Raw genomic sequence first — 13847 nt, 5'->3', positions numbered from 1 at the left:
CACCAAGTGTTTCAGATATCATGGGAAAGAGCCACTGAGGCAAGCGTAGCCTAGCTCAGTGGTTTTTGAGCATTAGCCTGCTAAACCCAGAGTTGTGAGTTCAATCCTTGAGGGAGCCATTTAGGGAACTTGGGTAAGAAAGCTGTCTGAGGATTGGTCCTGCTTTAAGCAGGTGGTTGGACTAGATGACCTCCTGAGGTCCCTCCTAACCCTGATATTCTGTTCTGTAATACCTCAGAACAAAGAGCTGATTTAACACTGTAGGATGTTAACAAGTAGTTCCACTATGTCCATATATTCCAAATATCATCCTTTAGCCCCCTAAGTGATAGTTTTGTCTATCATACTTGGAAGCTCCATTCTACAAATAGTAGCACTAACTACATGTGACGGGATGCTCAACTCATTACTAGGACAGTGCTTCCTTCTTGCCATTCTGGGGATTAGCTTCATGAGGTTGATACCTCTTCCCGCAGTTGCACGGTGTCTCTCTTGTGGTCTACAGCCCCTCTCTTGTTCCACAAGCTGCTGCTGTCTCTTCATGACTATAAGTGCTGGAACTAAGGGTGCTGGTAGTGCTGTCGAACCTCCTGGCTTGAAGTGGTTTCCATTATATACAGGGTTTACAACTTGGTTCAATGGCTTTCAGCACCCCTCCTATAGAAATTGTTCCAGCATCCCTGTTCATGAGTTGGCCCTCCAGCCAGGTCACTGTGGGCATTTTCCTCTTCTGGGCACAAAAGTCTTCCTTCAGCAGTCCTAGGCACTCTTCCCATTCACTGCACCATAGTGCCACTCCCTCAGTCAGTGGCAGGAGACCCGAGAGCACCCTCTACTCTGGGTTCCAGCTCAAGGACTCTCTAGTCAGCAGCCAAGGACTGTCCCCTCCTGAAACGTGCAGCCTTTTCCTGAGCCTCTTCCCTACCTTCTAGTTCTAGAGTTGCCAACTGTCTAATTGCACAAACCCAGATACCCTTGCCCCATTCCCTGCCCCTTCCTTGAGGCTATGCACTTGCCCTGCCCCTTCTCTGAGGCCCCACCAACACTCACTCCATCCCCAGCTCTTCCCCAAACTCACTTACTTTTACCAAGCTGGGTCAGGGGTTTGGGGTGTGGGCTCTGGGCTGGGGCTGAGGGGTCAAGGTGCAGGAAGGGGCTTTGGGCTGAGCCTGGGGAAAAGGATTGGGGTGCAGGAGAGGGTGTGGGTACAGGCTCTAGGATGGAGTTTGGCTGTGGGAGGGCCAGAGGGGAACCAGGTAGTGCTATGAGGCAGTGCAGGAAAACCCAAGGGCCCTTGCGAAGGTCTCCAATATCCAGAGGCCCATCCGCTACCTTTGGAAAACACAAGGCTGGCAAAAGGCAAGACCTGTAGTTGATGGGATTCTAACCTCTGTGGGAAGCACCCAATGGATTTCTACTCCATTGCCTTCACCTGTGTGTGACTTGGTTTACACCCCAAATCCTGCAAGGCCTGACCCCCTGACCATGAAGCACAGCTTTCCCTCCCTTTCTTGCAGCATCACGTCTCAGTGTCTTTCCACATCCCTATGGTGGCTGAACATACCTTAAGATGGCAGGTGAAGTCATCTCAGGACAAAGCACTGAGACTTAGAGCCGAGAAGAGCTGGTCATTGCCATGCCAGAAGTATGCCAAAGCTTGTAGAAAATGACTTGGCTCAGCTAGTCAATAAAAGAGCCTGTCTGCATCCAGAGTGGAGGGCCACACATGGTCTGATGGTGGCAGTGTCCCGCAGCAGTCCTTGGCCAAGGCCACAAAGGCTCGCTTCTTCTGTCCCATATGAATGAAGCTCTCCATGGTGATATGTTAGTCCCTGCAGTGCCATAACAAGGGCAAGGTGAGTGAGGCACTTGTCTCGGGAATGCAAAGCAGAGGGGCACAGTTCTACCACGATCGGTGGAGGGTCCCTGAGTCCCTCTCAGAGGGAAGGACCTGCCACCGAATTGCCAACGCCGCTTCATTCATTCTCCTGTGGCAATTCGGTGGCAGGTCCTTCTCTCTGAGAGGGACTCAGGGACCCTCCACCGATCGTGGTAGAACTGTGCCCCTCTGCTTTGCATTCCCGAGACAAGTGCCTCACTCACCTTGCCCTTGTTATGGCACTGCAGGGACTAACATATCACCATGGAGAGCTTCATGAGAGGGACTCAGGGACCCATTGCTGAAGAGCCTGGAGCAAGCCCTTGCCTCGAGTGCAAAAATTCCTTGTTATGGGCTCTGAGCCTACATCTTATCTGTCTGCTTTCACTAGCAAAGATGGTAACTTGGTACCTACCCCAGTGGCCTAATGGATAAGGCACTGGCCTTCTAAGCCAGTGATTGTGGGTTCAAGTCCCACCTGGGGTGCTCTCTTCTCAGATTTATGCTTACAGCCCTTGGCTTGACAAGAAAAGGCAATTGGAAACTCCTCCAGCTGCCATGGCATGCATCCAATGAAGTGGGTATTCACCCATGAAAGCTCATGCTCCAATATGTCTGTTAGTCTATCAGGTGCCACAGGACTTTTTGCTGCTTTTACAGATCCAGACTAACACAGCTACCCCTCTGATACTTGGTAGCTACTTGGCAGCCTGTGGGAAAGTGGGCAGCTTCCTGAGGCCCTGGGAGACCCTTGAAGGCAAAGCAGGTGTCTCTCTTTTCTCACTCTCCTGCCTCCATGGACTGCAGACAAGTTGGGCTTTCTGGCTCTCTTGAGTCTCAGGGAAAGATGGCCCCCAAGCACAGCATGACTGGCAGAAAGACAAAAGAGCGACCACCACCCTCTTCTACTTCAGGAAGCCCTGCTGGGGAAGGGCCAGATGGCAACCAGGCAGCACTGTGTGGCATCGCAGGAGCACCAAAGGGCCTTTTTCAAGGTCTCTGATATCTGGAGGCCCATCCACTACTTTTGAAAAATACAAGGCCGGTGAAAGGGAAGGCACGTAGTCAATGGGATTCTAAGCTCCGCAGGCAACACCCAATGGATTACTACTCCATCTCCTTCATCTCTCAGCCATGAATACTCAAGCACAGCTGCTTTGCTGCCTACATGCCAAAACCTGCATGGACTGACCCCCTGATCATGAAGCACAGCTCTCCTTCCCTCTCTTGCAGCATCACGTCTCAGTGTTTTTCCAAATCCCTACAGTGGCTGAACATGCCATAAGATGGCAAGCGAAGTCATCCCAAGACAAAGCACAGAGCCTTAAAGCCGAGAAGAGCTGGTCATCACCATGCCAGAAGTATGCCAAGGCTTGTAGAAAATGACCTGGCTCAGCTAGTCAATAAAAGAGCCTGTCTCCATCCAGAGCAGAGGGCCATGCATGGTCTGATGGTGGCAGCGTCCTGCAGCAGTCCTTGGCCAAGGTTTCTTCCCTTCCATACGAATGAAGTGCTTTGTGGTGGGTAGCCCCTGTCTCATCTGTTCACTTTTCCCAGAGAAGATTATAGCTTGGTACCCACCCTAATGGCTAAGGCACTGGGCTTTTAAGCCAGGGACTGTGGGTTCAAATCCCACCTAGGGTGCTCTTGTCTCAGACTCTTGCTTGTGCTTACAGCCCTTTGCTTGACAAGAGAAGACAAGTTAGCAACCTCTCCAGCTACTATGACTTTGTATCTATTTGACAGTCTGTGGGAAAGTGAGCAGTTTCCTGAGACCCTGGAAGGCAAAGCAGGGGTCTTTCTTTTCTCGCTTTCCTACCTCCACGGACTGCAGACAAGTTGGGCTTTCTGGCTCTCTTGAGTCTCAGGGAAAGATGGCCCCCAAGCACAGCATGTCTGGCAGAAACATGAAAGAGCAACACCACCCTCTTCTACTTCAGGAAACCCTGCTGGGGAAGGGCCAGATGGAAACTGCTTAGTGCTGCTTGGCATTACAGGAGCACCAAAGGCCCCTTGTGAAGGTCTCTGATATCCAGAGGCCTGTCCACCACTTTTGAAAAACACAAGGCCGGTGAAAAGGAAGGCGCGTAGTCAATGGGTTTCTAAGATCTGCAGGCATCACCCAGTGGATTACTACTCCATCTCCTTCATCTCTCAGCCATGAATATACAAGCACAGCTGCTTTGCTGCCTACATGCCAAAACCTGCATGGACTGACCCCTTGATCATGAAGCACAGTTCTCCCTCCCTCTCTTGCAGCATCACGTCTCAGTGTCTTTCCACATCCCTACAGTGGCTGAACATGCCTTAAGATGGCAGGTGAAGTCATCCCAAGACAAAGCACCAAGCCTTAGAGCCAAGAAGAGCTAGTCATCGCTATGCCAGAAGTATGCCAAAGCTTGTAGAAAATGACCTGGCTCAGCTAGTCAATAAAAGAGCCTGTCTGTGCCCAGAGCAGAGGGCCATGCATGGTCTGACGGTGGCAGCATCCTGCAGCAGTCCTTTGCCAAGACCACAAAGGCTCGCTTCTTCTGTCCCATACGAATGAAGCTCTCCATAGTGAGATGTTAGCTCCCATCTCATCTGTCTGCTTTCCTCAGAGAAGAGCATGACTTAGTACCCACCCCAGTGGCCTCATGGCTAAGGCACTGGCCCTCTAAGCCAGGGATTATGGGTTCAAGTCCCACCTAGGGTGCCCTTGTCTCAGACTCTTGCTTGTGCTTACAGACCTTAGCCTGACAAGTCACTTTACAACTCCCCCAGCTGCTGTGGCTACTTGACAGCCTGTAGGAATGTGGGTAGCTCCCTGAGGCCATGGCAGGCAAAACAGGGCTCTCTCAACAGGTGTTACTCTTTTCTCAGTCTCCTGCCTCCATGGACTGCAGACAAGTTGGGCTTTCTGACTCTCTTGGGTCTCAGGGAAAGATGGCCCCCAAGCACAGCTTGACTGGCAAGAAGACTAAAGAGCGACCACCACCCTCTTCTACTTCAGGAAGCAAGAGCCAGATGGGAACTGGGCAGCGCTGCGAGATGTCCCAAGAGCAACAAAGAGCCCTTGCAAAGGTCTCTGATATCCAGAGGCCCATCCGCTACCTTTGGAAAACACAAGGCCAGCAAAAAGCAAACCCACATAGGGGAAAGAACATAGTCAACAAGATTCAAACCTGCACATGCAACACCCAATGATTTCTACTCCGTCACCTTCACCTCACATCCACGACTACACAAATGCACTTGTGCTACAGCTTACCAAGGAGAATCTGGAAGGCCTGCCCCTTTTACCATGTTTCCCCCCGCACCCAGGTATCTTCTCTGAGCCTCTCACTTGTTTTTACTGCTCTTCCCTCAAGAAGACAAAGCGGCTTTCAAGCCCCCACTGCTGGCATCCTTTGACTGGCACATGCTGCCCCCACCCTGGAATTTTGTAGCATGTCTCTGTCCCTCACATACTCTTCCTGTTTGGCCTCCACGGCCAAGCTTCCTTGTCGAGCACCCATTTGGAATGCTGATGGATGCCATGTTCAGGAGGAAGTGTTTAGACAAGAAAAATGAAGAAGTGCTGGGCTGCTTGTGAACATTGTACAAGTAAAACAGGCCTTTTTAGTCAACACTCAGCCAGGGTAAAACACACACTGCTCCCTCCTGGAGCTGTGGTTTCCTGTTACTGTGACCTACTCTTACTTGTTGCTGCCCCAGCCTGATTCAATGGTTATTACAGAGCACAAAAGAGGGAGCCTCCCTCTGATCCATTGCAATACTGCTCCATTCATTGGCCAGCAAGGTGCACTCACCTGGGCCAGATCTAGGCACCAGCAAAACAAGCAGGTGCTTGGGGAGGCACATTTCCAGGGGGCAGTATTCTGGCCATCCTTTTTTTTTTTTTTTTAACTCACATCCTCCCCTCTCACAACCTTGCAGAAGCAGAGCCATGGAGCAGCTGGGGATCCAGCATGGGAGCTGAAAACCCATGGGCCCTGTAGTTCCTTGCCTAGCTCCCTGCCTACAGAGCTAGCCCTGGAGCAGGGAAAGAAAAGACGGTTACTCACCTTTGTAACTATTGTTCTTCGAGATGTGTCGCTCATATCCATTCCAGTAGGTATGCGCACGCCGCGTGCACGTTCGTCGGAGACTTTTACCCTAGCAACACTCGGTGGGCTGGCAGGGCGCCCCCTGGAGTGGTGCCACCATGGCGTCGGTTATATACCCCTGCCGGCTCACCGCTCCTCAGTTCCTTCTTGCCGGCTACTCCGACAGTGGGGAAGGAGGGCGGGTGTGGAATGGATATGAGCAACATATCTCGAAGAACAACAGTTACAAAGGTGAGTAACCGTCTTTTCTTCTTCGAGTGCTTGCTCATATCCATTCCAGTAGGTGATTTCCAAGCCTTACCTAGGCGGTGGTGTCGGAGTGAGACGTTGCGGAGTGTAAGATCGCTGAGCCAAAGGCGGCATCGTCTCTTGATTGCGCAACGAGTGCATAGTGAGAAGTGAACATATGCACTGATGACCAGGTAGCTGCGCGGCATATCTCCTGGATGGGAATGTGTGCCAGGAAGGCGGTCGAGGAGGCTTGAGCCCAGGTAGAGTGGGCGGTGAGACGGCCAATCGGGACGTGGGCCAAGTTGTAGCGCATCCAGATACAGGACGTTACCCATGATGAGAGCCTCTGAGAAGATATAGGCAGACCTCTCATATGCTCCACCACCGCTATAAATAACTGGGGCGAGCGTCTGAAGGGTTTTGTCCTCTGGATGTAAAAGGCGAGGGCTCGGCGGACATCCAGGGTGTGAAGCTGTTGGTCCCTATGTGATGCGTGCGGCTTCGGGAAGAAGACCAGTAGAAAGATATCCTGATTAATGTGGAAGGCAGAGACCACCTTGGGAAGAAAAGCCGGGTGCGGGCGTAGCTGCACCTTATCTTTGTGGAAGATCATATATGGAGGGTCTGCCATTAAAGCACGGAGCTCCGAAACTCGCCTGGTCGATGTGATAGCTACCAGGAAGGCCGTCTTCCAGGACAGGTACAGCAACGAGCAAGTGGCTAAGGGCTCAAAGGGTGGGGCTGTGAACCGAGTCAGAACAAGGTTGAGATCCCAGGTAGGGAAAGGAGGCTTAACTGGTGGGTAGAGGCGCTCCAAGCCCTTAAGGAATCTCGAAACTATCGGGTGAGAGAAGGTGGAACTGTTCAACTCCCTTTGATGGAAGGTGGAGATGGCGGCTAAATGAACCCTTATTGAAGAGAGTGCCAAACCTTGTTCCTTGAGGTACCACAAGTAATCCAGGATAATAAGGATCGAAACAGCCTCTGGAACTAGGGAACGTTGTGTACACCAAAAAGAAAACTGCTTCCACTTGGCGAGGTATGTCGTCCTCGTGGAGGGTTTCCTGCTTCCCAAAAGGACCTGTTGAACCTGGGCAGAGCAGCGGAGCTCAGATTGGTTCAACCAGACAGTAGCCACACTGTCAGGTGCAGGGACTGCAGGTCTGGATGGTGAAGCCTGCTGAAGTCCTGCGTTATAAGATCCGGGCAGAGTGGCACTGGTATCGGAGTCGTTAGGGATAGGTCGAGCAGCATGGGATACCAGTGCTGCCTCGGCCATGCCGGCGCGATCAGAATCAGTCTGGTCCTGTCCCTGCGGAGCTTGAGCAGGACTCTGTGGACTAGAGGAAAGGGTGGAAATGCATAGAGAAGATGTCCCTTCCAGGGGATCAGGAACGCGTCCGACAGAGAACCCGGGGAGCGGCCCTGAAGGGAGCAGAACACCTGGCATTTCCTGTTCTACCTGGAGGCAAATAGGTCTATTTGGGGAAAGCCCCACTTCCAGAATACAGAAAGAAGGATGTCCGGACGGATGGACCATTCGTGGGACAGGAAGGATCTGCTCAGGCGATCTGCGAGAGAGTTCTGGACTCCCGGAAGGAAGGAGGCTACGAGGTCTATCGAGTGGGCTATACAGAAGTCCCACAGTTGCATCGCCTCTTGGCAAAGGGGGGAAGACCGTGTGCCCCCTTGTTTGTTTATGTAATACAGGGCCGTTGTGTTGTCCGTGAAAATCGCAACACAACGGCCCTGTAGATGGTGTTGGAAGGCCTGGCACGCCAAGCGGACCGCGCTCAGTTCACAAACATTGATATGCAGAGTCAGCTCTTGCAAGGACCAAAGGCCCTGGGTGTGAAGATGCCCTAAGTATGCACCCCAGCCTAGGGATGAAGCGTCCGTCGTTAGCGACACCGAAGGCTGTGGTGGGTGGAACGGGCGACCGGCACACACCAGGGAGGGTGTCAGCCACCAGTTGAGGGAGTCCAGGGTTTTTGTTGGGATTGTGATTATCATGTCCAGGGCTTCCCTGCTAGGACGATAAACTGAGGCAAGCCAAGTCTGGAGAGGGCGAATGCGTAGTCTTGTGTGCTTTGTCACGAAAGTGCACGCAGCCATGTGGCCGAGTAGGGCGAGGGTGGTACGGACAGAGGTTGTTGAGAAGGCTTGTAGCCTCTGGATGAGAGAGATTATAGCCTGGAACCTCTGTGGAGGTAGACTGGCCGTTGCAAGATTCGAGTCCAGCATGGCTCCGATGAATTCTATTCTCTGCGTAGGAAGAAGAATGGATTTGTCTAGGTTGAGGATCAGACCTAGATGGGAGAATAGGTCCTTGATGACGTTTACGTGTGCGGTAACCTGAGCCTTGGAGGTCCCTTGAATAAGCCAGTCATCGAGATATGGGAAAACGTGAACTCGACGGCAGTGGAGGTAGGCGGCGACTACTGCCAAACACTTTGTGAATACTCGAGGGGCCGAGGAGAGGCCGAAGGGAAGGACCGCAAATTGGTAGTGATGACGGTTTATCACGAAACGAAGGAATCTCCTGTGTGAGGCGTAAATTGCAATATGAAAATATGCGTCCCTCATGTCGAGAGCAGTGTACCAATCTCCGGGATCCAGGGAGGGTATAATGTTTCCCAGGGATACCATGCGGAACTTGAACTTCGTGATGAATTTTTTCAGAGCTCGCAGGTCCAAGATGGGCCGGAGGCCCCCTTTCACCTTGGGAATTAGAAAGTATCTGGAATAGAACCCTCTTCCCCTTAGGTCCTCTGGAACCTCCTCTATAGCTCCCAGCGCAAGGAGTCTCGAAACTTCCTGCAGAAGGAATTGCTCGTGAGAGGGGTCCCTGAAGAGGGACGGGGAGGGAGGGTGGGAAGGAGGGGACGAAATAACCTGAAGACGGTAGCCACACTCCACCGTGCTGAGAACCCAGCGGTCCGATGTTATCTGGGACCAAGCAGGGAAGAATGCGGCCAGGCGGTTGGCGAACTGAAAAGGATCCTGGGAGGGAATTGGTACAGTGCTCCCGAGCTCACCCTCAAAAGTTTGGCTTTGGTCCCGCCGGTGGTTTGGCGGGGCCGGAGTTATTACCCCCTTGCGGGCCAGACTGGCGTCTCCGGGGGTTACAGCCTCTCCTTCTGGAGAAGTCCTGTGTTGGCCGAGCTGATGGATAGGGGCGCTGAGGCAGTGGGCGGAAAGGTCGCCTCTGAGTCTCCGGTGTATGCATTCCTAGCGAACGCATGATCACGCGGTTGTCCTTTAAACTTTGGAGGCGAGGATCCGTCTTTTGGGAAAAAAGGCCCTGACCATCAAATGGTAGGTCCTGTATAGTATATTGCAGCTCGGGTGGTAGACCCGACACTTGTAACCATAATATGCGCCTCATAGCAATCCCGGAGGCGACCGTTCGAGCTGCAGAATCAGCGGCATCTAATGAGGCCTGGAGGGAGGTCCGTGCAACTTTTTTCCCTTCCTCTAGGAGAGCCGAGAACTCCTGGCGGGAATCGTGTGGGACTAGTTCTACAAACTTCCCTACCGACTCCCATGTATTATAATTGTATCTACTCAAGAGGGCTTGCTGATTCGCCACTGTGAGCTGGAGGACCCCCCGGAGTAGATCTTCCTTCCCAACAAGTCCATGCGTCTGGCTTCCCTCGATTTAGGCACAGGGGCTTGTTGGCCATGGCGCTCTCGTTCGTTAACGGATTGGACTACTAACGAACAAGGGGGAGGGTGTACGTATAGGTACTCGTACCCCTTGGATGGAACATATATTTGCGCTCTACCCCCTTGGCTGTAGGTGGAACGGATGCCGGGGTTTGCCAGATTGTATCTGCTCGAGCCTGTATGGTACGAATAAAGGGGAGGGCCACCCTTGTCGGAGCCTCCGCTGATAGGATGGTGACCACTGGGTCTTCCAACTCAGGAACTTCTTCCACGGGTAGATTTATATTAAGAGCGACCCAGCGGAGGAGGTCCTGGTATGACCGAAGGTCAATTGAGGGCGGTCCAGCTGTGGCCGTCCCCGCTACTGCCTCGTCTGGTGACGAAGAGGAAGAGACCTCGGGGACCAATGGGTCTTGAAGCGACTCTTGGTCCTGTGGAACGTCCTGGGGTGGGTCTTGCACGTCCGAGACCTGTGCCGGGAGATGTTCTGTACCCGCTGGAGGAGGTCTGCTCACTGTGGCCTCTGGCGCCCTATGTTCGGAGGGCCCCGAGCGCAGCGGTGGATGTGGGGCACCTTGGCTCTGATGGTAGGCCCAAGGAGTCCAAAAGGACCACTGATGAGGGTCCTGCTGATTGTCCGAGTCCCCATAGGATGCCGATCTGGCCTGGGAGGAGACTGATGGCTGATGAGATGGCCATGGCGGGGCGGAGACCGGGAAGTGATGGTCTCTGCGTCCACTGGAACCGTCCCTACGCGGTGCCGGGGAGCGGTGCCGAGAGCCTTGACGGTGCCGAGATTGCGACCAGGACCTGCGACCAGCGCGGTGCCAGGAGGTCGACCGGTGCCAGGAGCCGTAGTGCCGAGATCGGCTGCGGGAAGCCCGGTGCCGCGAGTGCTGACAGGACCTGGAGCGGTGCCGGTTGTGTCTGGACGGTGACCGGGACCTCGAGCGGTACCGCGAGTATGACTGGTACCGCGCCGGGGAATGGTACTGGGACTGCGAGCGGCCGCAGGATCGAGATTGATGGCGGGACCGTGAGCGTCTGCGGGACCTGGACCGGGACCGACAGTGACGAAGTCCCATGGTACCAGGTGAAGGAGGTCTTACAAGGGCCGGCTTGCCGGCGGATTGAGGGACCCGCACCGGCGGGGCCGGGGGTCGAGGCAGCTCAGGCTCCATTAAGGCGATCAGGTCCCGTGCCGTGGAGAACGTCTCCGGAGTGGAGGGCACGACAAACTCAACCATGGCCCGCGCCTGGTAGCTGGTAGGCACCGGACTAGACGGCTCGTCCGAGGCCAGAGTCAACGGTGTGGCGGAAGTCGACGCCGCAGCAGACCGGCCTGGCTAAGCGCTCTGACTGCGGTGCGGACACAGCAGCCACAGGAGGCTTGCGCTTCTTGCTTGAAGGTGACATTGAGCGGTGCCCGGTAGAAGCTGGTGCCGGAGAAGGTCGGTGACTCGGAGTCTTCACTGAGGAGGTATGTTCCGGTGCTGAAGAAGCAGTTGATCTCAGTGCCAAAGTCGGTGCTGAGGAGGGGGAAGTCAGCGCTGCCTCCATCAGCAACTGCTTGAGACGACCTTCCCACTCTTTTTTAGTTTGGGGCTTAAAAGCCTTACAGATCCGGCACTTATCTGTCAAATGGGCCTCGCCCAAGCATTTAAGGCAGGCTTCATGCGGGTCACCAGTGGGCATCGGCCGACGACAGACAGCGCACGCTTTGAAGCCCGGTGAGCCAGGCATGGGCCCAGTACCGGGGTCGGGGATGGGGCTAACCCCCAATCCCGTCGAACTATCTACAATACACAAACTCAACTACTAAATACACTAACTAACTACAATTAATCGAACTATATACAATATAAGAAAAAGACGAGTGAATCGCTAGGGAGGTGGAGAACAGCAAACTGCACTCCACAGTTCCAACGACCGACACGGGCAGTAAGAAGGAACTGAGGAGCGGTGGGCCAGCAGGGGTATATAACCGACGCCATGGCAGCGCCACTCCAGGGGGCACCCTGCCGGCCCACCAAGTGTTGCTAGGGTAAAAGTCTCCGACGAACATGCACGCGGCGCGCGCATACCTCCTGGAATGGATATGAGCAAGCACTCGAAGAAGAACTACATTTCCCAGCAATCCCTTGGCTGCTATCAATGGGGAAGGGAGGGGGCAGGGAGTGAGGTAGGTGTGTCATGCTGCAGCTTGCTGTGAGTTGAAAGGGGTGGCAGTGTGAATGGGGAACAAGTGTGCCCAAGGAGTAGAAGGCTTTGGCCCAGATATCCCCTTCAGAAGACATCCCCAGACTGGATTAGGGATACTGCTGTGACCTCACCTTGCAGCCCCCAAAGAAGGAATTGGGTGGACTAAAAAGACAATGCCCCTCTCTATCTGAAGCCTAGCAAGGCAGGTACGGGGATCCCACTAGAATTTAAAATGAAAAGTAAGGGAAGGAAGGCCCTGCTAGGGGACTTGGCAGCTTTAGTTACAGTACCAGGCACGTAGCAGGATTTCCACTTCTGAGCCATGGAAGCAGAAATTGACTTTTCCTTTCCAGATTTAGCTAATATTCAGAAAGGGAGTATAGCACCTGCCTTCCAGATTTGAACACCCTCAAAATTCAGGAGTGCTCAAGCTCAGTTTGGGCAGCTGTTACTTCATTTCTCCCAAATCAAATAAACTGATCCACTGTAACTTGCTGTAGCAAAAGTTGGATAAAATTGAGCAAGAAATGCTTCCCAGTGGTTTTTAGGACTGGAATTGCTATTTTCAACAGCCATTGCCTTTTTTTTTTTTTAAGTTTTATTTGTTTAAAAGGAAGACAGTGATACTGCATTGGCAAGTTTCCCATAGAAACAAAGAATGGAACGAAAGAATAATAAAAGCATCTCAACTTTTCCTCATTTATGTAGGACAGTCTTATAATATGATAATCTCCAATCACACAAGCTGAAAATTGTTCCACTTTACTGCAGTTCAGTAACCATATGGGAACATCCTGTCTGTGTTCTATGCACATCCAAAATTCCTGAAGAATGACCCGCCCTGGGAGCAAGTTACCAGTGACCCAGGGTTGGGACAGCAGGAGGGTGCAGGTTGTGGGGGAGAGCCCAGGGCTAGGGTGGCAGGGGAGTGTGGGTGGGGGTTGGGGGGAGGGCACTGGTGGAGGGTGAAAGGAGGGAGCCCAGTGCTGGAGAAGCAGGGGGTGTGGGTGGGGGGAAGCCAAAATTTTTTTTGCTTGGGGCAGCAAAAAACCTAGAGCCTGCCCTGGCACTCACACATCAAGGAATTAATATTTTCGAGGCAGACTGGCCCCAGATACTGAACACACCTTGGCTTTTCTTTTAAAAGGCTTCTTATTCCGGAGTAGGTACAATTTTCAGTTGTGCCCAGACAGATAAAAATACAGGCCATTTACTGAACAGGTGAAGAGACCAATAGGGAAAGCTGCACTGGGTGCAGATCTGGCTTTGGGCTGCTGGTGAGATATGCAATGGTGAGGAAATATGTCCACTGTGACCTGTGCTTATAGCAGTCTGGGCTGTGACCCAGTTCCTGACACCCTTCTCTACGAGATCGGACCATCACCTCTGTGATATGTCCATCTAGCCACTATAACCATGGCATTGGCATTGTCTCACACTGAAGCACAGCATAATCTGATTTCACAATCACCACAGCCATATACTTTCTTCTGTCTCCACACTTCGGCAAGTGGGGCCTTTCCTGGCCAGACGTCAAAGGTCATAGAACCATAGAATTAGAAGGGACCACCAGGATCATCTAGTCTAATCCCCTGCCAAGATGCAGGAAGTGTCATGCCTCTTATCAGCTGTCATAACATAGCTTCCCCAACAGAATGATACTTCCTGCATGGGACTTATACAAACACGCCATGCTGCTATAATCCTTCACCTTTAAAGGGGCATAATCACAATTTACTCGGCAGAATTCAGCAGGAAAAATGATCAGGTATAAGACA

At 52.8% G+C, this 13847-nt stretch overlaps 1 protein-coding gene and 1 non-coding gene across 2 annotated transcripts; one reads left to right on the top strand and one right to left on the bottom strand.

The window, feature by feature from the left end:
• The first annotated feature begins 2292 nt into the window (after positions 1-2292).
• TRNAR-UCU (transfer RNA arginine (anticodon UCU)) lies at positions 2293-2365 on the top strand. The gene has a single exon. It is a non-coding gene; the product is annotated as a tRNA-Arg (tRNA).
• A 7549-nt stretch (positions 2366-9914) lies between these two features.
• Positions 9915-11114, bottom strand: LOC127043345 (serine/arginine repetitive matrix protein 2-like). Its single transcript, XM_050937364.1, has one exon. The coding sequence runs from the start codon at positions 11112-11114 to the stop codon at positions 9915-9917; it is 1200 nt and encodes a 399-aa protein (XP_050793321.1).
• Between the last annotated feature and the right edge of the window lie 2733 nt (positions 11115-13847).

This window comes from Gopherus flavomarginatus, chromosome 1 (assembly GCF_025201925.1).
Source record: "Gopherus flavomarginatus isolate rGopFla2 chromosome 1, rGopFla2.mat.asm, whole genome shotgun sequence".
Classification (NCBI taxonomy): Eukaryota; Metazoa; Chordata; order Testudines; family Testudinidae; genus Gopherus; species Gopherus flavomarginatus.
This window is presented reverse-complemented; position numbering and strand designations above follow the sequence as displayed.